Genomic DNA, 24,527 nt, shown 5'->3' with positions numbered 1-24,527 from the left:
GAGTAAGTAAATAAATATTTTTAAATGAGTGTCCTATCCTTTTCTGAAGAGTCTCCTTTGTGTGCGCCGTAACGCAATTACAGATGACAGAGAGATTAAATGAGATAAGCCAATAGTTTTGAATGGAATTTACAGCGTTGTGCAACACAAACACTTACCCAACCTATAGTGCCAAAGCCTTCAACAGAATGCAAGTCATACAAACTTTTTTTTCCTCATTTTTTTGACTGGCAGCAGGAAGTGTTACAGAGAGACATTTTTGAACATTAGTGGTCAGTAACAATTCAGACCATTTCCTACAATATTTTGAGGGGGGCAAGGGGGGAATAAAAAGTAAATGGGTAACAGCTTTACATTGTTAGTGGAATTTAAGTACAGCTGACTGACAGACTGACTTTTTACAGCTGAAATTTACTAACTCTTGGTAATCTGACCATTTTCTACAATGGATGGAATTACAGCTCAATTGTTTGTTGTGCATATACCACAAGGGAAAAGTCAAAACTATGTCTATGGACATGGTCAAAGTTGGGTAAAAGAGGGACATCTTGGGCAATCCATGAAAATCCAAAACAAATAGCCTACATATTGTTTGTAAATAAAATTTTATATAAAAATAAAATTTTCAGGTATACATTAAATTAAAAAAAATAATGAATATTTAAAACCCTCAATGACATACAGTGATGGCATTCTGATAGCAGAAAGGCAGGTAGAGTCAGTGTTCACCGTTCAATACTGGATGTACTTATGATGTAGTCATTCTGAAAGTTAAAAAATGACTTTCAGCTACATATGCTGGGGGATAACGGTGAAAAAAACAAAAAACGCCACAGAATGTGTTGTGCAAACAGGTGATGAATTGCCAAATGTCCAGTCACAAATCAGTTTGGCAATGTCTCAAACCAACCCCACCTATGGGGGGGGGAAGAGAAAGGAGGGGAAAAAAAGAAAACCCAACCTGCATTCATTCGGTTTCAAAAGTTGGAAATTGAGAGCAGCCATCACTGTAGGTTTATCTTCAAAGCGTAAGTTCGATCTGTCCATTCTTATATAGTCCAACAGATTCATCGGATCAAGTATGCAAGTCCTGCCCCTATCCCAGCCACTCCCGCAAAAGCCATGAGTGCACTTCTCACCACAGATTCAGGGTCTTCCACGTGAAAAAACTCCACAAACCCCTCCTGAAGAGCACAGAATGCAAAAAAGGTCAATTAGAATCATTTTTAAATAATACAGAAATAGGATAACACAAAGAATACTACATTTGGGATTTCTGTCCAAAAGAGGAAGTTTAAGGAATCAATCTGCTGCAACATAATGCGGCAGCCTTCAGAACTTTGCTGTGCCATTCTAGCAGACCACAGGAACCATGAATGGAAATGCTTCCTCACATGCCACTGTCACAGTCCACAAAGGGGTGAAATTACAGGCTCAGAGTAATGTAAGCACACCTTTGGTATAAGATGTCAGGTGGAGTAATAAGGTACACCATGTCCCACAGAGGAGCTCAGGTTTCTAGTCACTTAAAGGTGTGTAGTACTTGCATCTATCCAGAAAATTTTATGAATGGTAAGGCCATTGCTAGCCATTGGGCCTACAATGGTCTCCAAACATAATTTAAGCTGCAGTACACCATGATAGGATGTTTATCCTTCAAACTTTTTGAAACACTCACCCAGGCTTTGTTGTTAAGCAGCCAATCCCGCTGATCAGACAGGAGGAAAGAGGAGATTTCCTGGCTAACCACCGGCACACAGTGCTCTCTCCCACTATCTTTCAGGTGCTCGCACACCACAGCACCAAATGCCAACAGGCTGGCAATACGCCCCCAGTTGGTGGTCCCATCAGAGAAGATGTTCTTAGCAATACATGAGATGAATTTCATGCTGTCCTCCTGCTGATCCAAACTCAGCTTGAGGATCATACCTGAGAGTCAAAGGGAAAAGGGGTTAATGTGATTTACTGAAACGGCCCAATGTCACATGAAGACAAATCTAAATAGGGCTCCATGAGTTGATCCCTGCCCAAACAGTGAGTCAAAATGAGTCATACTTGAGGTATGCTAAATTTGGCTAAATTTGCGAACCAGGGAGGTCACAACACAGTGGTTTGCGAGTGTGCTTGCACAACTCAGAAACACTTCAGTCAACTGCCATGCACAACTATGTCAAGAAGGATCTTTGGTCAGATTGGATAAAACTCACAACTTCAGTATGACCCTTTTAGTTTGCCAGGAAATGGCACTGAACAGAATGTGAGCTCCAGTCCCTACCCACATCAATGTGTTGTGTCACTACGAAAGTAAGTTTCCCCTAATGATATCAATAGACCAGGACTGGTTAGACCAGACACACCTAGGGTTCCCTTTGAATAGCCAATGACATAGCTATTATTCTCAAAACGTAAAATCATATTAAACCAAGGCAGTTAAAAGAGAGGGACTTTCGTCAGTGCAGGACTGGATAAAGGAACAAATTAAGCAGAACTTGACTCATTTCTGTGAAAGCTGATTTCCAGAGACATCTCAACAGTTTAAAACCACACCTTTCAATACACTTCTACGGACTTACTCAAGTGAGCTAATACAGCAAGAGAAACCACATTTCAGATGGTGGGAGATATACATTTCCTGAAATGTGCAGCTTTCTAGTAGCCTATTGCATACCGACATTGTATCCTTCAAATTGACTGGCAGAGATGTTCGACACATGCAGCATCTGTCTCACTATAATTGGTCATGAGGTTACACATTAATCATTGTCATTTACCCTTGTGATTCAGTTTATGAAAGGATCTAGGAGGAAGCCAATCGGCTGTGAGCGGCTTTGAGAGTAAGATCTGACAGGTATTTGAATATAAGCCACAGATACTGCACCAATTACGGCACACGCATCCATAGAGAATGGCTTAATTCGTATTTCCGGAGATTCGTTATTTTAATAAGTCACGTTGTTCATGGTGGACATATCGTTACATACAGAGACGCAGTGAATAAGTTACAGGTGTCCCGTTAGTTTGACATTTACAAATAAACGCACAGGTTTATATCGATCAGAACCAAACTTTTCACTGGATAACTACTCATCAGAATATATGCAGCACCTTTTCGAACACATTTGCAAGTGGTCACACGGCACACCACGTTAGTTTGTTTAAAAAAATAAATAAAAACGGATAATATACGACTGAGAGGGACAATCAAAAACTGAAGAGTAGGAAAACGTCTTATCTGGGCGTCAGTAGGATTTGCTGGAATCAGCAAAGCGAAACCAGCTAACGTAGCTAGCCACAGGAAAAGGTCCATTTAACAGGAAATGAAACTATCGTTACTTGGATAAAATGACCTAGCTAGCCTAACAAATTAAAGGGTGCGAGAGTAGTTACTGTACAATTTCCAAATCCGTTAGCAAAATAAATCTTCCGCCCTTATTTTGTGACCTTACCTAGTATAAGCCATTCGTCTAGTGGAAAGTTAACTTCGCTAGTCTAGCCAACTTAACTACACAAGGAACTAGACCTAGCTAGCCAGGGGAACTAAACATCTTTGTCATTCCTAATCAAATAATAGCTATATAAACTAGCTAGCTAGTGAACAGAGATGATCACAAATAAATATTCAAGGGTAGTCAACGTCGATATAATACTATCATTGCCAGCTATGAGTTTAAATTTGTGTTCATTGTAACAAGAAAACTAGTCATTACATTTCAGTGATACGACACAAAATGTCTAACAGAAGCTAGCTACTAGCTCACGTTTCCAGGATAGATTGCCAGCAAACTAGAATTGGTATTTACCGTTGTAGGCGAACTGGTGTTTTTCGATTAAATGATCCACTACTCGTTTCATTGTTGACAAAACCTTGGTGTTGGTTTTAGCTGACCGGGAGTCTCCTGTGTGCGTCCGATAAAACATTTCGATGATTTCCAGCGTTTCCTTTTCAAATTTTCCGTTGGGACTGGCGGGGAATTCAGGCATTTTCCCACAGGCCGACGGTGTATCGGGGGAAGAAGGTAAAGAACCGTCCGCGTTTGTGCTCGACGAGAACCGGGTATCAAATACAAATGGTTTCACAGCATTTTTCCCTGGATCCGCGGAGCTACGAGAGCAACCGTCATCTTCGTCCATATCTATCTCATCCTCAGAATTTAGCTTAGTATTTTCGTTGGCGTAGGTATCGCCGGCCCCAGTTGCTGAATTGAGGCAGTAAAAAAATACGTTGTCGACTCCATTTTGAATATGTGGATAATAAGTTCTACCAAGAACATTAGCAGAAACGCGCTTCATTGTGGAAAAAACTGATATTTAGACGCTATTTATTTGCCCTATTCAACAAAAGTAAAACAAACAATTTAATTTGATGGACTAGCATAAATGGTCATTCCTTCTGGACATAGGTTTTTTTTTTTTTTTTACCATTTAGCTAGCCATAGGGCTGGCTGGTTAAAATTACATACTAGCTACATTCCCCTCGCGACAATGCAGCGGAAGTAACTAGGAAGGCAACATATATATGGTCTACGTATCTATTACGTAGCAAGGAGGAGGGAGCTTAGCTGTTGCTCATGCCCACTCATTAAAACAAATAAAGTGACAGGTATCAATGATCAACGTAGAACACGTTTCTTTGTGATTACACGTGAATAAGCTAATTTAAAAACAAAAAACAACAAAAAAACGATCAGATTCATAAATAAGTGCATACATTGAAGAAAAGAATGCATTAGATGAAAGTTGTCAAGTGCGTATGTCAGTCAGTTCTGCTTCCCTCTAGCGGCTAGCAGAAGCTGACCAAGTAACAAATAATATTTGTGTAGACCCTTCATCAATAAAATAGACAGCTTCTCTGATTAATGTAGGTAGGGTTTTCCACAATTTGTGAGCAAAATGAATAAAAGCTGCCTCACCACTTGAATCTAAGTGCTCTTGGTGGGACATAAAGTGACATAAAATCTGAAATATAAAAAAAGTTCTATACCATTTTAAGCTTTGTATACAAGTGAAAGGACCTTAAAATTAATTCATATCTTTAGCATTGTTACACTCCGGTCATTTTTTGACGTCTAAGCTAGGAAGTACTTGTAAACAACCAACAGCTTTTAAAAACAGCTTATTTGCTGTCATGTTATATGTTGCTGCAGTGTTGATCAACACAAAAACACCAGAAAAACATCATTTCAAATGACAATATATGGTTATATTGAATAAATCCACAAAACACACTCAAAATTAATGTAAAATTTTATTTTCAAATACTGACAAAAATCTCAGCAATGCTCCCACACTATTGAAACATTCGTTGTAAATTTAGATTTGTAAAACGAAACCCATTTTTGTCACAAGCATTATTGAGCATGTAAACGTCACTGCTGGGAAACAAAGGCGCTCCCAGAATCCCAAAGTGCACATTGAGCCAAGGTTTGATATTAGGCAACTGTTGCTCCATTATGAATTTAGAGAAAAAAACATTCTGCATCAGAATGTAGCCACTGAACAAAACATTTTGGTGGAGAAAGAGCCTGTTGTTATGAAGGTATCATTACTTGTTTAACATTGTTTCATACATGTTAGCCAGGAACCTACAGGAATAGTGGTTTTAGTGGTTTAGTGTACCCTTTCTTGCTCATTGCAGTGTAATATTCACAGAGGTTCAGCCCCCCAATACACAACATTCTCAAAGCAGGTATGGTGAGCCCATTTCACTACTGTCTCTGAAGTTTCATGGCCCTCTGATTACACAAATACAACAGTCTTGTGACACATTTTCTTGTGGTTCCAAATATATCACCACTGCATTAAACAGAAGCAGATATATTCACACAAATTATGAGGTCAGGAAACATTAAATGTTAAGTCTGTAATCAGAGCCTTTGAAGCACCAGTTACTTTATAGATTATGCTATATGATTTATTACGATCCTCGATTCATATCGAAACAGCAAAGTTACAACCTGAAAGATCAGACTCAGGTTATCATTGTTTTTTAATGAATAAAAAAATATTTGACTAATTTGTCGACACCCCAGAAATTCTAACGACATATGCTTTTCAGTGGTTCTGGATAGCCCCAATTCTTTCTGCCACTGCAGCAACACAACAGCCTTAAAACCATCTCCAGAGCTCCCCCAACAGGCGGTTTTCAATGGTTCCAAATCAACATTTATACACTATGGTGACCTCTTCCCTGAAGATCCAAGAGGTTAGTCATTTTATCTGTATGATAATGAAGGGGGCCATATCTTAAAGGAAGCCCCCTTAGTAAATACCAGAGGCTGTTGGCACACCTCATGTTAAGTCATTGCCTTCCACCTCACATGCATACACAGCAATGGTAAGACCCACATCTTAAAGCCAGTGACTGATTGCCATAAATCCTTGATTCTGCAGGTGGTCAGATTCAGGACTCTTGGACATATTCTTTCTCTTTCTCTAAGGGGACACCCAGATGAAGACAATTGTGTCATTTCTTTAATCAGCAGCATTTACACTTATTTATATTGTACATATAACGTCTTCCTAACATCTGGCCGGCAGCTTTATACTACACAGAAGACGGGTGCAGTAGAAGTAGTGTAAAAACAAAACAAATTTACACTGAGGAAAATAATTCCCCCCCACCAAACAAAAAGGCCTGGGGAGTATAAGATCCATGTTCTTTTTAAAAAAAGAAACAATGGAGAAGAGAAAGCATGGATACAGGTATTATAGAAGAAACAATAGTAAAGTCTATTTACAACCTGACTGGGATGTGAACATCATCTCATGACAATTTACAAAATGAAATGTTTTTAAGTGGAAAAAAAAAGTCACACACAAAGAAAAATAAGCACTCTCACGCTCAAGCACAGGCACAAATGCATACTCAATGCAAATCCTCCTTTTAACTCCTGACCTTTGGCATGGCTAAGTTCCCATCATATCAATCCCTTATTGGCATTTGAGCACTTAAAGTACTGGGAGGACCAATATAAGTAAACAATCAGGCAAGACTCAATAATTTACTTGAAATCCTTGACTTCTTTGAAAATATTATTTCACAAACTGACAGCATGATATAATGGTCTATCTTTGGACAAACTGTACAGGCTCAAGCTTTAATATTTTTCCCAAAGATTCCCTACTATTCCCTTTTTTATTTTCATGATTCCAGATACATCTATGGCATTGAGGGAACACACTTAAATTGGCTCAAGGAAGAACAAGAACAAGCAACTACTGTAGTCCTTTTCCTCTGTAGTGAATGTAGCTGTACATGTACAAACATGTGCACAAAGTAAGTAATTCCAGGCTAGAACACCAGGTTTGGTCAGAAAGCACAGCTCATCCAGATACTATTACCTAAATCTATTCTGGCTTAACTGCATAATCACAAGAATGATGATGTAACCTCTTACAGCAGTTTGCCTGCACCATTCATTACTTTCCTGCTTTAGCCTGTAAACCAGCCCTGAGGAATTAAACCCTGATGACCACAGGGGTTCCACTATCTCACCACATCTTAGGACGTCCTGATGTCCTAACTTGAATAGGAAATCAAATCCACTGCTGTAGCAGTTCTTGAAGGGGGTTGGACAGTTGCCCATCCAGCCTGCACTGCAGTCTAGACCCTGTAATGATTTTATAGGCACTGTACACCTCATACACCTCTGTCACTCAAAGTTTCTAATGTACTTTTCTAATCTTATTGAAACAACAAACTGTGGCCTGACATATTCACAGCAGACATCATATCCTTTCAAACTCAAACTAAAACGAGCACAATTCATTCACAGCCTCACAGTGCTTATACCAAACTTCTCCTATGCATCAGACTTTTCCCCATACCCATTTATGCCGCCCAATGAACCATTCTACACCTGTACTAGAAACAGGGAAGAATCCCTCCTCTCTGCTACCACCTGCCTCTCCACCTCTCCTCCTCTCCCAGAAGAGAAGTGGTTGATTATAGGATTATATGTAAAGGGTAATGGGTGAGAGCTGAGCAGATAATGCTTACAGCCAGCAGATAAGGGCTTGCATTAACCTATTTCTTTCTTAAGCAGATGCACACTCAGGCTAAGCACACAGGATACATGCTCTAATTGTCAATACCAGGGCTTATTACACAATTCCGTCCCTTTCCACTCTACACATAGACCAATTACAAGTGAGGAATTGCTATTAGTTACATTTACCAATACAACTGCAGTTACTGTAAAGACTACTGGACTAGTACATGAGTGGGGACCATAAGAAACAAATTAAATAAGTAGCCCATATCTCAGTGGGACATTTGACAACACAATACTACCTTATTTAGCCTTTTTCAACAAGCTTCTGGTACAAAACACTTCAGTAAACATCCAACAAATGTGGACATAAGATGCTTTGTTGTGCTCAGTATCCCATAGCTGGCTAATTGATAAGCCAAAATATGCCCTTACAGTAGCAATACACCGGGTGTTATTATGACAATGAGTTCATGCCCCATTTCCGAACATTGTATAAAAATATATACTTGAATACACAGTGCGGTGAGACTGGCAATGAATTTCCTACCAATCATTAAGGCTTGTTTTAAAAAGGGCAGATAAATAATATTACTGATGGCTGACTGAAAAGTACAACAAACACCTTTCAATATCTAGGGGAAATGTCATACAATTTTTAGTTCATATATATTGTTTCCTCTTTGTGAAAAGACCCAGAAAAGGAACCTGACTCTTTCATGAAGTGTTTTTGATTTTCCATTAAACAGAACTACAATTTCATATGTTTTCTCCCCAGTAGACAAAACAGCCATTTCTTCAGCCAAACCAGTTACAAAACTAATAAGCAATAACTCACAAGGCTGTTACAAAATCCTACTCCAGAAGTGGGAAGCCAATAAATGGAAATCGCACAGCCTGAAAACTAACCATCGGTTGTTTTTTTTTCCTGTGTTTCTCTCTTTTGGGATTCTTGAGCTTCCATTGGCGTGGCACATGCACTGACAGACAATAGCCACCTTGACTGGTTTCCAAAGAAAATGAACAAAATGTTTAGGCCCCATAGAATAGTACAGGAGGTTGTACAGGTAAGAGTAAAGCAAAAGTAGAAATGATGCCGCTTGTCCCAGCCTCAATATTATACAACAAAATACATTTAGCTTTTTTGTTGCTTTTCTGTGCAGTGAATAAGGGAGAAGGGCAGGGGTATCGGGTGGGGCAGGTTGTGGAGGCAGAGGGGATAGAGTGTCTGTATTGGGACTGAGGGGATAACTAGGCTCCACGCAGGTGCATGCTATTCACCATCCCTCACTTTAGTAAAAACCTACCAACTATGACCTTGCGAATGAAGCTGCTTACAAATAAAGCAAGTAATTGTGAACTTTAGTGACTCAACACAAATGGAGATTTTTCTGTGGCAACCTAATCAGCAGTTGTGTATCCATGCCACAACATACATGGCTGAGGTGACATCATCACTTTATCCACTGCCACCATTTGCCTTCCCTTTCATTCCTAGTTTTATGCGTGACTACACAACCAAAGCTTTCACAAGACCTGGTTTGCACTAATGCATCATATGCAGGATTCCTATGTATGTTTTCAAATTTGTGCTCTCATTGACACAGATGTACAGACAAACTAAATACAATGACTTTGTATTCATGTACTGCAGATCTTCAGATCCCCTAAATGTGGGCATTCTAGGATGTAAACGAAGAGTTTGGACAGAGAGCAATAGAGGGAGAGCTGAATCTACACCTCTCCTGGATTGTAATGGCATGTGGAGCCTAGTAGGGGGCCTGGGTTAGGTTGAGGTGGGGGAATGGAGGGCACGGTGGAGGCGGGAGGAGCTAGCCCGCCAGCTTGCTGGTAACCAGGGATGACTTCCTCTGAGGCAGGTCCTGCGGTGTGGGAATATGGTCTCCTGTCACCAGATTCTTGTCCGGCCCGGCAGTGGGCAGCTGTTTGTTCTTCACCTTGGCTTTGGCCATGTTGTAGTCACCTGAATCAAAGTACTTTTGCTGTGTAGGAAACAGAGTGCCATACAGTATAAATGGAAAATCACAAAGGAGGGTTGGAGGTGATCATCTATATAATATTAACCTACAGATGTTTCTGAACATATTATGGGCTTCTTGCAGTCATTCAATCTTGGAAAAATAGCAGTTCATCAAAGAGAATCACAGTTCAATGGTGCATACATGTATACAGTGCATGCCAATAGTATTAGGCCACCAGTAGTTTAAAAAATAAAATAAAAAAGAAACTTCAGGTGGAAACTTTAGGAAAAGTCACCTTTTTGTGTCGTGTAGGCAGAAAGTATTGATACATTTCAGATAAAGGATACCTTCAAAATCCATCAAATGGTCTAATATGCCTCATCCAACCGAAAGTGCAGCAGGCTCAGCAACATTGCCGTTACTCCGGAAACACAAACCCTGGGTACAGGATCTCACACACTACTTGGGCAAGACTGGACACTGCACAGTTGCCATCACATATTCATACACCAGTAAGGAGACTCCACTCACCCCTTTTTGTAGCCTTTTCATCAAGAAGTCAGAGCCGCCTGGCTTCTGCCCCAGGTTGGGGTACTTGGCTTTCAGCTTGGCCTCCTCTGCTTTCACTGGATTCAGACTCTTCTCCTGAGAGTCCTGTCGAAAGAGAAATAATCCTGTATCAAGGCTATTTATTACAATAACAACTTGTGTTTTATTTTTTCTTTGGGACACCGATACAGCGATTTCTCAGCACTGCATGACTCCACATATCCTAAACACCCAAGCTTGTGTAATCCTGCGATAGAATAACATGGCAAGATGTTATTGGTTATTAGTTTGAAACACATTAATCACTGGCAGATTTTGCCCTTTCCATCGAATGCAACCTTCTCCCATTTTCAACACAGTGATATGGATGACTGCAGGTCTAGCTAGCCTTTCAGTCTGTTTTGGAACACAGGTTTTCTTTGATTGAACTGGGGGCTTAGGAATGCCTTGTCTTTTACAACCCCCAATGCATACACATGAAAAGCATCTTCCGTTTAATTAAATTAAGTTTAATGCATTTGATTTTGCTAAAGGTTTTGGCTGCAGCAAGCTAATAAATCACAACATTATTTACTCACCATGCAAAACATTTCACATTTTTCAGCACATCTGTGCTAATACAAACACACCAGCATAAAAAATATAGTCCATATACTGTACCATTTGTTTCTTTTCTTTCATTTATACTAAATGTACCATGACAGTTTCTACCCTGCAATTGAAACTACGGGAATTATTCCACAGAATTTCAATAATTTTGCAATGTAATTCTTGCATAATGGTGTTTGGAGATTCTTCCGGGACCTTTGAAAGTTTAAAAGTGCCATGGAATCTTTTGTTTCTTTGGTTAGGACCACAAAGTCTTGTTGTCTTTGATGATAGACAGTTATTTCCTTATAGATCAGAGTACAAAAATGCTAAATCCTAATGTATTGGTCTACTTTTAATCTACATTTTGTATAGCTCATGCACACACACACACACACACACACACACACACACTGTGCATAGGAATATACTATCATTTCACATGGATTGTGGTGAAGCAGCAGTATATTTTAACAAAGGCGACATCCAAGGGACATTCTGAATTAATACATTATGAGACTTCAATGACTGTCACCATCAGCATCCCCATAATGTCTCTAGAACTAAAAGAGATTCACATCTGAAATGTGCTGTGTCTGGAAAACCTACATATCTCATGCACATTAATTTAGCTTTAACATGAGACCAGATCTGATGGCAGACATTTCTGTAAGCATGGAGTGCATTTTCATATATTGCTTCCAGGAAAGGGAGATCAGCAGTAGGCCTAAATCAAATGAATGAAAAGTTAATGTACTGAACAAGTAGAAAAACAGGTTCAAAGGGAAACATTGAAGAACATTCTGTACGAGACTAACAGAGGTGGATCTCATTAACAAATCAGCCAGGATCAGGAATAGGGTGTTTAAGGTGTGTTCCCATTCCCCTGCGCCTGGAGAAGGGTTTGGGATCCAGGATAAAGTGGTTAGGCCCAAGGCAATCAAGTGGGTCACAGTTTTCCAATGCACATCTCTATCACAATCGCTTCAGCCATAAGAGGCAAACGCCCAAAAAAGGCAGAGGGAGGGTATTTGTAGTCAATTTTAAAAGGTCTGTGCATCTCATAGAGGAACACATCAAAGACCAAACATAATATGTACACCACCCAGCATTTAAGCTCTCAAATCGCAGACAAGGACCAAACTCACAGGCATGCATAGCATTCATTGATATAAAGAAATAGCACACAATATAAAGTACAACATAAAGACAAATGATCATTCAGACAGATAGGAAGTCAATGGTACACACCTTGTTTTGCATAAAAACACATAACACCTTTGTTGAAGGCTTGTAATATATTAGCTACCTAAAACAAAATGTGAGTGGAGACAGCAGTGTGATTTTTTGTGTGCACAGTGCAATTCATTTGACTTCAATCTAACTCATTTTTGAATGGCTAGAGTACACTCAACTCCAACATCAGAAAAATCCACAAATATGTTTTGTTCTGCAAGATTTCTGAATGCATTTCTCGTGCATTCAGGTTGTCTTACCCACGTTGCCAGAATAGACCCCTTCTGTAAACAATCACAGAAACATGAAAGTGTCTGATTTTACTCTATAACTATAAAACTCAGACTAATAAGGCATCTAGACTACATCTTTTTTTTAAAATTCATCACACAGGGGAATATTTATAGTACTGCGGGAACAGTGACAGATCAGGATCATTCTATAATATGGTTCAGCCTGAACTTGAATCTGGCGCGGGTAAAAGCAGTGAAATTTCAGCAGATGCAACTGTAAACCAGGCGTTTTCAAACTGATCTGTGTTGACTGTTTACTTGTAAAGTACAGTTTGTCAAAAACTAGCAGACACTGACGCACTTCTTATCCTAATACACAACCGGAAGACAATTTTGCAGCCTAACAACAGCAGACCAATGAAATCCAAATAAATATTTGACCGCATGACTCCTTGGCCAATGAAACGGCTAAGCTTGAACAAGAGTGGTATTCCTTGTTTAGGCAGAGTGAAAATAAGGCACGAACACTCCGTTCTGATGGTGGGCAACAGTAAATTCGCATTTCCAGCTAGATAATTTAGCTGGGTGATTACAGTAACGCTACCTACCTTGTGATTTAGAAGGTACGCGTGGTGCCAGCAATCGGCGAAGAAATTTATTTGTAACGTTTAGTCACTTACATGAGCTCAGGCACATGAGAACGCCTAGCTCCCCATAGCAACCTTGTCACTGGCAGCATAACGCTTAAATAAACCCACCTGTTTTTCCTCGCCAGACTCCACCTGTGCGTCTGTCTCCTGTTTGTCTGACGACATGGTTAGCTGTATTAGACTGTCACGCTCCTTAAGATTGTTAAACAAGGGGCGCTGCAGATATTTAGCTAGCCCTCTAACACCAGTCCCTAACCCTGTTCGACAATCTTCAAAATGGCGAGCGTCTAAAGTGACATCATAGAGTGGGATAGCCAGCTTTGAAAGACATTTACAGTAACCAATCGACAAGGCAAATACCTGCGAAGAACATTAAAATATCCAATGAATTATCAAAGGTAAAACCTGCTATGATTGATATGGACTTAACCAATGGTAATGCAGTAAGTAGGCGTGAATTGGTTCGACATATTTCGTAGTAGGTCAATATTTAGACGTACAGGAGGGTGGTGATGCTTTCTTACTTTAAAAACTTGGCTTTGTTTATTTTTTAATTTCCAACAATGAGGTCCACAGTGGGCTTGATCTTATTTGGTGATAGTAGGATACTGCAAAATCACTCCCCCCTTTATAAAGACAGTTGGCCCGAACTGCTTTTTCAAATAATATTGATACAGCAAATATGTTGATTAATTAACCGTAAACGAAGAAGAATCAGGTGATCAGACGGCCGTCAGCGCTCGTCCATGATTTGTTCAACTGTGTCATATAGGCTAGCATGCCTGAGCCAGTTAGAGCGCAATATTATGCAGAGATATGCGCCTGTGGTGATACTTGCTATTTAATAGTTCTGCCATTGTTACTACGTTTACCAGGGGCTTAATTAAAACACGGAACATATTCATTTAGATATTTAAAGCAGGGGTGTTTACGATTGTTGAAATTACCTAGTCTATATATTTTGAACCGTTCTAGTTCTACGAAATCCCGACAGGTCCATTTTAATGTGTGGTTCAGGGCTGACGATTGGTTATTTGTGGCTAACGCTAGAAAAAAGAAAAAAAACCGATGAGGCGGGAAGCGCGTGGACAGTTGTCTCTCGGACGACAATATGAGACGCAAAATCAGTTAGCAGTTAATAGATTTATTCACGTAGATTGTAAGTATAATGGATTTTTATTAACATGGATGTAGTTACACTGATTTATGTAGTTATAGGTTTAGGTAGTCTAACTGTTAGTTAACCTTTGAAAAACAATCCCAGCAAGGCAGATGAGTTGATGCTTAGGCCAATAAATGTTAGCTAATGTAAATGTAGAATCTGATATGATAAGCAATAGCTAGCTAGCTGGTCTACAGTGGTACTAGTACAACCTGTTGGTATGGTCTGGAAAGCTAACTGCCATACATTTGCACCTATGATTAATCATTGAGTTTTTACCCTCTTCGCTACCTGTGTAACATGCGGTAAAGCTAGACAAAAAGTAGGCCGCATAGTCACCTTGGCTTCAAGAAACAATATAACGTTAGCCACCAATTGTGTTGCCTACGAATAGGCTAACTCCCTGCACAACCCTTTATCATCATAAAATATAGCCTAGTTATCTGTTTAGCCAAATTTAATTTTCTAAGATTATGATTGTAGTTGGTTGTTAATCATATGTATGTGGTATGACAGGAATGAGCTGAACTGAAGTTGTTTCCATGGCTTGTGAGCAACAGTTGAGACAATCGCAGGTAAATTCCCACAATTCAACGAACAGTTGTTTGTTGTGTGACTCCCATTTTCTTCATGAAATCTAGGCCTGCTTTGGAATTTAATATCGTAATAAAATGTGTTTTTTTTTGTCTGCAAATGAGCAAAGTAGATAGCTACTTTCTTATTTTAAACAATGCATGCTTAATACAAGTTCAACTGGCTTATTAACACAACTAATTTAGTGGCAGATAGCTTGCTGCAATGTTACTATACGTGATACATTGGTTCTATACCTTCCAGTTTTTTTTATTGAAGTTCGACATTAGAGATAACTCAAACTGAGAAAACTTCCCTTTTGCTCCTCAATCTGTAATCACTCCCTTATGTTCAGGGCACAAATTTGCTGCCAAATGAAGTTACCACAGAACAGCAGTCCTTGATTGTGGTGAAGAAACTTCTGGCTATAGCTGTCTCCTGCATCACGTATCTTAGGGGTCTGTTCCCAGAAAAGGCGTATGGGAGCAAATACGTGGAAGGTAAAGCACATGATATTAAGCATATAACATATAAAGCATATAACAGCAACCTTGCTGTGTACTGCTGGTAATGTGTATGTGCCATCATTTAAAAAAAATCCTTGTATCTCCCAAAAGACATGAGAAAAAAGTTTTATTACATTGCATTACATAGAACATTTTTGGTTAAGTGGAGCTGTGAATAAACTTTATTAGTCACAGAGCCAGGAAACACTGATAGTGAGTAATTGTTAGTATGAGCCTTCTGTTAATTTATTAAACTAAAAAACATTGGCGATTCAAGGTTTTAAAGGATACCAGTGCATTTGATATGCAGCAATGCTTCACACACAGGATTGTTTTGTCATTTTATCTCAAATTATTATTATTTTGTTTTGCCCTGATGGTAGATTAGGTCAGTATGTGTGTTGGGGAAGAATAGAGTAAGGGTAAGGCAATATTTGGAAAGAGCCATTGCTATTGAGTTTTTTTAATGTAAATTTTTGGTGCTTTGAGCAACTCAAATGTTGGCCCCGTTGCGGTCCATTATATCAGAGTGAACTACATCGGGTATGTAGAAAACTCAGCATAACTATTTGGATGGATAGATAGCGGAAGTGGAAATGTAGCTTTATTTTTGGATGAACTGCCCCATTAACATTGTGCTGCTGCCTAGAAAGATGCAGAGTAGCAGTTATAAAGATGGCCTATATGTGGGTTGGACAAGATTATCCATGAAAACTATGCTACGGGTTGTCTTAGTTTTCAAAACCATACATGCGAATTAGGCTATTCATGATATGCTGATAACAAGAGAGGACACTAGTGCAAAGAATGTGATAGCACGTTAAACATTATCCCAGGCCATGTGATTACAATGGAATATGTATCTAGAAGGTGGAGAGGATGTTTTCATTGGTTGGGAATTTTAATTAATTGATTAATTCATCAATTAATTCTGTAAATGAATTATTCTACTTATAGTTTTCACTTAAATGCAGATGTTCACCATCACAAAGGGCACAGTGATGGATTTCTATGATATTGCACTGCTGTTAATGAAATGTTGGTGCTGTTTGTAGTGTGCTTCACAGAGTTACTCTGGTCTGCTTTTTCTGCTTTACAGAGCAGAAGGTGATGATACTGAGAGAACAGCGGAGCTGCCCTGGAGCCAGTCAGATTGTCCAGTGGTAAGTGGCTCTGGACCAATCAACAGCAGGAGATTGGTTTTAAAATTGGCCACAAATATTTTTTTTGGTTTTTTTTTTCATCTTTTTTTGTATTAGTAAAGGAAAATACAGATGAAGATACATATATGAGGGACTATGCAGACTTTTGGGGTAAATGATACAATTTTACAATAACTGATTCAAACAAGGAGGTAGACAGGGAGATGCCTGTGACAGTGCTACTGTATGTGTAGAATGTATATTTGGTTGATGTGTAATAGGAATGTTTGCCTTTTTAAAGTGGTATGATTTGTCTTCACAGGATGCATGGATGCTTTGATGCTCTTCAGAAAAAATATGTAAGTCATTGCTAAATGTCTTGCAGTATATTACACAATCTCCCAAGTGCCGACTATGCTACAGGAGTTAGTTCTAGGAGTTCTACTTTCAGCCCATATCTTTACTAGACCAGTGGTAAAATGATAACATGTTCTCTGGAATGAACAAGAATTTATGAATATAGTCTGTTATGTTAGGAAATGTTTAAACCATAAAACTGATATAAATCCGCGATCTTTCCTCTAGCTGCGACTGGTTGTTCTGTCTGTAAGTATACCCATTTACCTTAAATATCACAGTTTAATCATTTTCCTTATTGCTTGTTGAAATATGTATGCTTTTGTGTTTTGTAGATTTACACAGATCCTGAACATCCCCAGGTAATTTAATTTATTCAGCTGCTTGAAAAACAAATACATTCCTGCAGACCAGTAAACATGTTTTTATATTAAAGAAAAAAAAAAACATGATGATGTATTGGTTATTTTATTTTTTAACGGCCTTTTTTTCCTGTACAAGGATCTAGTTTTGTGTTTGTAAAAATTCTGTGGTTGTGTGACTGTTGAATGAACTTTTACTAATTTATTTACAGAAAGTTACAGAATGCTACCAGTTCAAAATCCAATACACTGATACGGGACCTCAAATGGAATTTGAAAGGTAGGGTTTGATTAATTTAAAACATAAATGTTGCTGTTCATTTGTTCCTTTTCTATTTTCTTCTGTTTCGGTGTAAATCTTGGTTTAGGTTTTCGGTAATTTAAGATTTAATTCACTCATTTCCATTGTTAAAGTCTTCATCCAGTAGTTTCTTGGCATAAGCTAACCCTATACACCAGAAAGTGTGGTATCATTTTTTATTTGTGTACTGTCATCCAAACACATATACACATTATACAGCTTCGCTAATGCTTCTTTTAATCAAAGCATAAGTCTGGGTACGCGGTGAATGATCAGAATATTTTGTGTAATGCTGGCTTATTGTTCCAGCCGCAACAACAAGAAAGTGGCAAAGATGGCCTGTAGCAACGTGAAGAAGGCCAGCGTCCTCCTGGTGCGCAAGCTCTACATGCTGATGCAGAACCTGGGGCCCCTGCCTGACAGCGTTTGTCTCAACATGAAGCTTTCCTACTACGACGAAGGTACAGCTGACACAGCTGGATTTATTATGACCTGGGTTGCCTAAAAGACTCCATTTTAGCATCAGGCTCTTGCTACTGTTTTTTGTATAACGCTTCTGGTCCCTGTCAAATATTACTGTCCCATCCGAGGTCCCGTACGAACAGTAGTTCATGTATGATTTATAATTACTTGTGTTAGTATTATGATTATTTTATTTTTACAAGTAGGTGTCACTTTGACATTGGTCCGCTTGTTCTGGGTGGACACAGGAGTATCATAATGGCTGCTGTTGTAGATCTCATGGAGGATCACTTGGAGGCACTGTGATGGTTTTGTCACACTGAGTTTCTCCTTCAGTTACACCTCAGGAGTACGAGCCTCCTGGCTTCAAGGAGGGAGACAGCGACAGCATGATGTTTGAGAGAGAGCCTGTGAACCTGACCATGGGGGAGGTGGTCACCCCCTTTCACACCCTGAGGGTGGATGTGACTACAGAGAAGGAGAGGCTGGAACAGGTGTGCATGTGTCGCTCAACTGTGTACTCAGATCAGCTTATACTCCCTACGTTTTAATACATCTTATATGCTCTGTTTCCCAAATGTATTTGGGCAGCTTGAGTGATAGCTGCGATCATAAAAGAAACTATAATTTTTATTTGACATCCTTTTGAGCAGGATGCTTATTCTCAATTATCAGTGTGACTGTTGTTTTAGAATGTTTGTTGGGCCTGATGAAGATTTGTTGAACAAATACAGAATGGTGGGGTGCTCTGGTGGTAGTGATGCTGTTTTTGCTGCGCCTCTTTCTTTTTCCGGATAGGTTTGTGACGCTGAGCCTGTGTGTAAGGCAGAACAAGGAGCCCTGGAGATGGAGGAAGCAGAACAGGCGTCCATGAGCAACAGTCAGCCCATCAAACAGGTAAGCCATTCGCAAGACATGATCACAGGCACACACAATATAAGCCCAGTATGCTATGTGTGTAAGGGTAAGCTGTTTCCCATTGCAGGATGTCTCTTTGCTCTGTTCATGAACTGTATGCTGATTAATATATATTATAATTGTATTAGAAAGGGCATTATTGCTAAGAATGATGCTGCATTTAGCTTTTAAAACAAGGCCATAAAGAGTAGCGAACTGAGCATGTGCAGATGACACAGATTTCTAACTGCAGGATAAGTACTTTTCTTTTGATCAGTGAGGCTAACCCCACAACACCAAATCTTTGAACTAGCAGATAAACAGATTCATTTTAATCCTGAAAACTTAAGATGTTTTATTTTTGTTGTCAGTGTCGTATACCAGTGTTGAAAGACAGGAAGGATTGTAATCACAATCAAGCTGACGTGTCAGGTAAGGATCTTTGTGTACTGTAGCAGGGCAAAAAATGTGTGAATGATTAACATTAACAAATTATTTGTCAACTACTCAATGAGGGACCATATTTTATCACTTGTAATTAAAATGTATGCTGAAACATTGATGGCTTTTCATTCATCTATTCATTTTCTAGTATGTTTCTTTTCTTGTAATACAGAAGTGCAGGTGAGCAGCCAGGAAGATGTGAAGACGTGTGAGGAGAAACTGGACAGTTCACACCTCTCTCAGGTGAGTGCTCACTGATGACTCAGTGTGGATGTCTCAGTCGCTGAGTGTTAACACAGTTGAACAGGTTCTACGGCAGAGACTATCTTGAATCAGAGGCCGTAGGTGAGTAAGAGTGACTTGTGTTTCAGATTGACAGTCTGGTGAAGAAGCCCTCAGACGTAGGGGAGACCTTGAAGAGGACCAGAAGTGGCCGTGTCATTGCGCCCACAGTGGTAATGTCACAGATAGGCCTGCACTGTCTTCTCTATTTTATTATATATTTTAGCAAGGTAGCATCACGTACAGACTTGAATAAGTCACTTACCTGAGGTCCTTTTCAAACAGCATAACTTTACATAAATTTGCCAGGCATCTAATTATTTTCAATGGGGGATAAGCACAGTTCTTCAAAAACTGGGGCTACAGCCATACAAGTTATTTTAGATTTTATAGATGGGCTAGATGATAGCAATTATTTTAACCCATGCAGCCTTACCCTGGACCTTTGCCATTTTGGGTTTATGAGAGCTGGAGTCGACTTTGGGTGATGAGAGAGTCGACTTTATCATGATTTGCCCTAAAGCACATAACATGTGATGTGTCTGTTTGCACCAACGGGTTCTGACTCATGTGCTGAGTGACTTGCACACAACAGATAGAGCACAAATGAACCAGATGGCTCACATTATCTGATACTAAAATGCACGCATTCCATTTGTGATATTTAAAATATTACATTTATATTGTGAAAGTAAAGCTTTTTAAAGATTTTGAATGTGTATACAGTGTGGGATCAGAATATTTTTGGTTATATAACAGACTATCCATTTGTTTGTATGCTGTATATCATGTTCCATTGTGAATATAGGAGAGAAAGGACACAACGGTGTGCAACACCATCAAGAATAAATCCATTCCTCAGATGAATAAAAAGGTAAATATTAATAACCTGGTTAAGAATCTAGATGTACAGAAACGACCAGCGTGACTCATTATGGCTGGTTCATTCACATGTGACTAGGGTTGGGCCAATATCTGATACCATCATATACCAACAGCATTGCTTTCCACACTGTTTACAGAATTGGCAGGAACAGTTTTTTGTGCCTGAACTCACGTACATGTCTGCACAGGCAATCATATGGGCTTGAGTTTTTACTTAATTAACTTCTGTTTCTGGGCAATAAAACAGTAAAGCTGAATTACATGTGTGTCTTTGTGACCTGTGGAACCACCTCAAGAATAGCAAGGAAGGGAAAGGAATAATTATGGTTTTGGAGTTGCACTGTTCTGATGTGCAGTCTGAGTGTAGCTTGTTGTTTACTAGCTCCACGAAGCTAGTTAGTGTTAGCAAAGTTTGATATACAAATTATCATAACTACCTATCTCTTTGAGTTGCTAAAACTGGCAGGCTTTAACTTAGCTTTGTAATTGCAATGTAATCCAAGTCATTTAAAACACAATGACTTGCATTCATGTATGAATTAATTGTTTTTTCCCCAAGGTATACTGTGTTAGTAGTTGAAAGTAGTCACACTAGTAGTCACAAGTAGTTTTCTTTTTTGGTTTTATTTTTTGTATAAGCTATAAATAATGTTCTTAATGTTGCAGTAAGAGAAATGATACATTGCAGCACAGGGCAGGAGACTGGTTGAGAACATTGTCTCCCCCATGTGGATAAAAAATAAGAGGCTTCGTACTTTGTAGTCAGTCTGGTTGTGGGCCAGAGTGAAGATAGTTCTGTTTGTACTTAACTGAATCAACATGTCCACAAGATCAGAAACGCAATCTGTCACTTTTCCTGGAAGTGCTGACTTTGAAAGTTATAGGTATACAGTATTTGGTTGTTCAATAGTTATGCATTGTCAGTTCAAAGGATATTCAACCCTCTGATCAAAAGCTTATGATTTCCACCAAAGTTATCAACTGCTCATTTTTAAAAATCTTCTTAAAATCTGCAGATGTCCCAATTTGCATTCCCCAGCAGTCAAGGTCAAGACTCTATCCCAAAGAGACGCAAGTTCAGTGAGCCAAAGGAGCAGTACTGAAAAACAGCAAGTGAAATTTCTGGAAGTTTATGGTTGACAAAGAAGCATATTGTACTGTTATTTCTGCTTGAGTTGTCACAACTGCCAAACACATTGTTCCACACATTTTATGTTTTTGACTGGAGGAAAAATTACATTGGTCAAGCCTCATAAAGTTTAAGTCAGTGGTAATGGGCTGGCAATTTATACATAGTTATGACTGAACTGCATGTATGAATCTGTTTTTGTACTGTAATGTTATTGCCCTGTTATTTTTGCCATTTAAAAAAGAGAAATTGAAACCCTTGGGCATATTGAACTGCCTGTGGCGAATGGAGTCATGATTTTTATTAATTCGTTTATGATTTCCTACCTATTCATTTAGTATCTTTGAAATGAGGGTTTCTTCAAATTGATTCAAATTACTGAAGTATAAAATATATATTCTGCAGTGGTGAGTAATCCCTAACCCCCAGTGAAGTAGCGGTATGTGTTTTTCATTTATATAACCTCTTACTCACTTAATCCATACTTTACATGTCAGCTGATCATAGAGGTCCTAGATTGTCCATACAAGTCTTTCTCCTTCTGTTCTCTCCATATTAGGGATTTAGCCGGTTTAGTCCAGCAATGAGAAATGTAGGAGAAACTGAAAGAAAAGAAAAGCCTCGCTAAAGTAATTAACTGCAAAACAGTACTTGTTTTGGAAAGAACTTTCAAAATAGATTGAACTGTGTTATGTTTGTGGAGACAGGGATTTGAAGTTCAATTGAACCCAAAACTTCAATGAGAATGCCAAGTGTGATCGAATCTTCACATCACTTTGGCCTCCTGGCCCTGGATGATGGTGCTAGGCCAGCCTGTTGGTTTGATGCTTTTTCCCAGGCATTAGGGAGGTTATCAATACACTGTCTTAATCCACTGCCAATCAATTCTTCTTGAAAGCGGTGTGATGCATACACAAACGGCCTGCACTGCGAGGGTGAAAGGGACAGCTGAACAAGTACTCTAACTCCGAATAAGGAACCGTTTCATGGAATACATTCACAATTGGTTTTTCGGGTGTGGGAGATAAAAGTTTCAGGATGGAATTGACAAAAAGCTTAGGTGAATCTGACATAGCATGGCCTGCTGTGTGAAGAATTAAAGGCGAACTTATTGCATTTCATCTGTCCTCAGTGAGGATTTCCAGCAAGCAGGAAGCAGGAAGGGCCCAGGATAGATGAAGAGCTATGGCCTGTTACAAGGAGGATGAGATGGGCTGACACCTCTGTTTCAAAGTCCCTTATCTTGTGTTGTGTCATATGAAGCTAGCTTTCTGCTGTGAGGTTGCTTTGTTCTTTTTACAATAGCTTCTCTGTCAGACAGAGAGCAAAAAAAAATGGTAAAGATAGCATTTAGCATTTTAGCATTCCTTCATTAGTATTTCTTGTATTGTGTTCTGTACTGCATTAAAGGAGAAAGTCTCGGAATGAATTTTCTGCATCAATGTGAGGGAACAGTGAAAGTGACTTCCATGCTTGAGGATGTGTTAACATATTTGCCCGGAAGGAAGCAGTGATCATTTCCACAAATTCTGGGCCGTTTTTAAACCTCAATCCATGGATTACCGCTGAGTATAATGGAGAACAAATCTGATATTTCAAGACATATTAGTTTTGAACACTTTTGCACTGTACAGCCATGGAGTCTTGGATTTTAAGTTTTCAGTTTTCAGCATTGTCTGCCAGTGCTTTTCCAAACTGGAAACAGAAAGTAGCTATTAGTCAAAAGATTTTCTCTGAGGGACAAAGCTGCATGCAAGGGAAAAACTCTTTCTTGATATCGATGTTTGTGGTATTGTGCTCCATCAGTTCCTGCCTCTGGCGTTGGCTTGAACAGTCCTGTGCATTTTAACAGAGGATTCAAATGCCCCCCCCCTCCTTTATAAAGTGTTTGGCTGTGCGATTAGAGGGGAATAATTTACAGTACCATGAGTCCACGATGCAGACAGTTCCATGGAGGAGGTTGGAAGTGAAAGCATTTTTTGACTATTGCAATGAACTTCTGTGAACATTAATTTATAAGTAACAACTGCATTAAGTGCAGAGCCTTGCTGCAGCTTGTATATACATGTAACTTGAATATACAGTACAATGTGAACTAACATCACATTTTCATCCTGCATGACTGTTTTAGGTCTTGGAGAAGTCACTTAACATCATACAGTGCCTTAGGAAAATAGTCAGACCCCTTCACTTTTCTCACATTTTGTTACGTTACAGGCTTATTCTAAATTTGATTAAATTCATTTTTATTCTCATCAATCTACACGCAATACCCCATAATGACAAAGTGAAAACAGGTTTTTAGAAATTTTGGCAAATTTAGTAAAAATAAAAAACTGAAGTATCACCAGGCAACGCTGCCAGGCTTTTGTAAATGGAAGCTTTTAGCATCCTGGCCTGAACTGGATGTTTGACTTCATTCTAACCATCTGTTTTTCTCTGTGTCCGCTTTCAAATGCTTTCTTTAAAGCTTAAAATTATACACCTGCTAAATTGTAACCCTAAGGTAGACTTCTGTTTATTTTCTGTTTGCTTTTCCACCTCAGATCTATCTGGTGTCCTTCTGAAAATCAGGTGTAAAATAATGAAGAACCTATACCTTGCCTGCCTCACACACTTCCATCCCCTGTGAGTTCATAACCTTTATGATCTGTGAAATGAATTGGCTTGACCTCATTCGCTAACCTTATGGCCACAGTTCTCTGCAGTTCTTTTTATTTGGCCTCCTATGGCTTCGCGCGTGTTGACAGATGGACCGGGGTTTAGCAGTGAGTAATGGCCGCTTGTCGATTTGAA

The 24,527-nt window shown here is 39.1% G+C and overlaps 3 protein-coding genes across 6 annotated transcripts; 1 reads left to right on the top strand and 2 right to left on the bottom strand.

The window, feature by feature from the left end:
- Positions 1–113: 113 nt before the first annotated feature.
- mcl1b (MCL1 apoptosis regulator, BCL2 family member b) lies at positions 114–4,487 on the bottom strand. The gene is made up of 3 exons (XM_064351688.1): positions 3,801–4,487; positions 1,679–1,929; positions 114–1,184 (listed from the first exon to the last, which is right to left on the bottom strand). The coding sequence occupies exons 1-3, from the start codon at positions 4,288–4,290 to the stop codon at positions 1,068–1,070; spliced, it is 858 nt and encodes a 285-aa protein (XP_064207758.1). The 5' UTR covers positions 4,291–4,487; the 3' UTR covers positions 114–1,067.
- On the bottom strand, positions 4,381–13,521 carry ensab (endosulfine alpha b). Its single transcript, XM_064351704.1, has 3 exons — positions 13,338–13,521; positions 10,505–10,627; positions 4,381–9,994 (listed from the first exon to the last, which is right to left on the bottom strand). The coding sequence occupies exons 1-3, from the start codon at positions 13,392–13,394 to the stop codon at positions 9,824–9,826; spliced, it is 351 nt and encodes a 116-aa protein (XP_064207774.1). The 5' UTR covers positions 13,395–13,521; the 3' UTR covers positions 4,381–9,823.
- hormad1 (HORMA domain containing 1) lies at positions 13,495–23,160 on the top strand. 4 transcript variants are annotated; one of them, XM_064351659.1, is made up of 17 exons: positions 14,019–14,388; positions 14,908–14,966; positions 15,320–15,464; positions 16,570–16,633; positions 16,935–16,971; positions 17,198–17,218; positions 17,305–17,331; positions 17,544–17,611; positions 17,942–18,093; positions 18,431–18,588; positions 18,893–18,991; positions 19,363–19,423; positions 19,608–19,678; positions 19,807–19,890; positions 20,526–20,591; positions 21,619–21,711; positions 22,864–23,160. In XM_064351659.1, exons 2-16 carry the CDS (start codon positions 14,934–14,936, stop codon positions 21,703–21,705), a joined length of 1,173 nt encoding a protein of 390 aa, XP_064207729.1. In that variant the 5' UTR covers positions 14,019–14,388; positions 14,908–14,933; the 3' UTR covers positions 21,706–21,711; positions 22,864–23,160. The 4 variants fall into 4 exon arrangements, with proteins under 4 accessions (XP_064207745.1, XP_064207738.1, XP_064207729.1 ...); XM_064351675.1 differs by lacking the exons at positions 14,019–14,388; positions 22,864–23,160 and adding an exon at positions 13,495–13,627 and having other exon boundaries at positions 21,619–22,017; XM_064351668.1 differs by lacking the exons at positions 14,019–14,388; positions 22,864–23,160 and adding an exon at positions 13,757–13,947 and having other exon boundaries at positions 21,619–22,017.
- The last annotated feature ends 1,367 nt before the right edge of the window (positions 23,161–24,527 follow it).

This window comes from Anguilla rostrata, chromosome 1, assembly GCF_018555375.3.
Source record: "Anguilla rostrata isolate EN2019 chromosome 1, ASM1855537v3, whole genome shotgun sequence".
In the NCBI taxonomy this organism is placed as follows: Eukaryota; Metazoa; Chordata; class Actinopteri; order Anguilliformes; family Anguillidae; genus Anguilla; species Anguilla rostrata.
The sequence above is the reverse complement of the archived record's forward strand: the minus strand, read 5'-3'. Positions and strand labels throughout refer to the sequence as shown.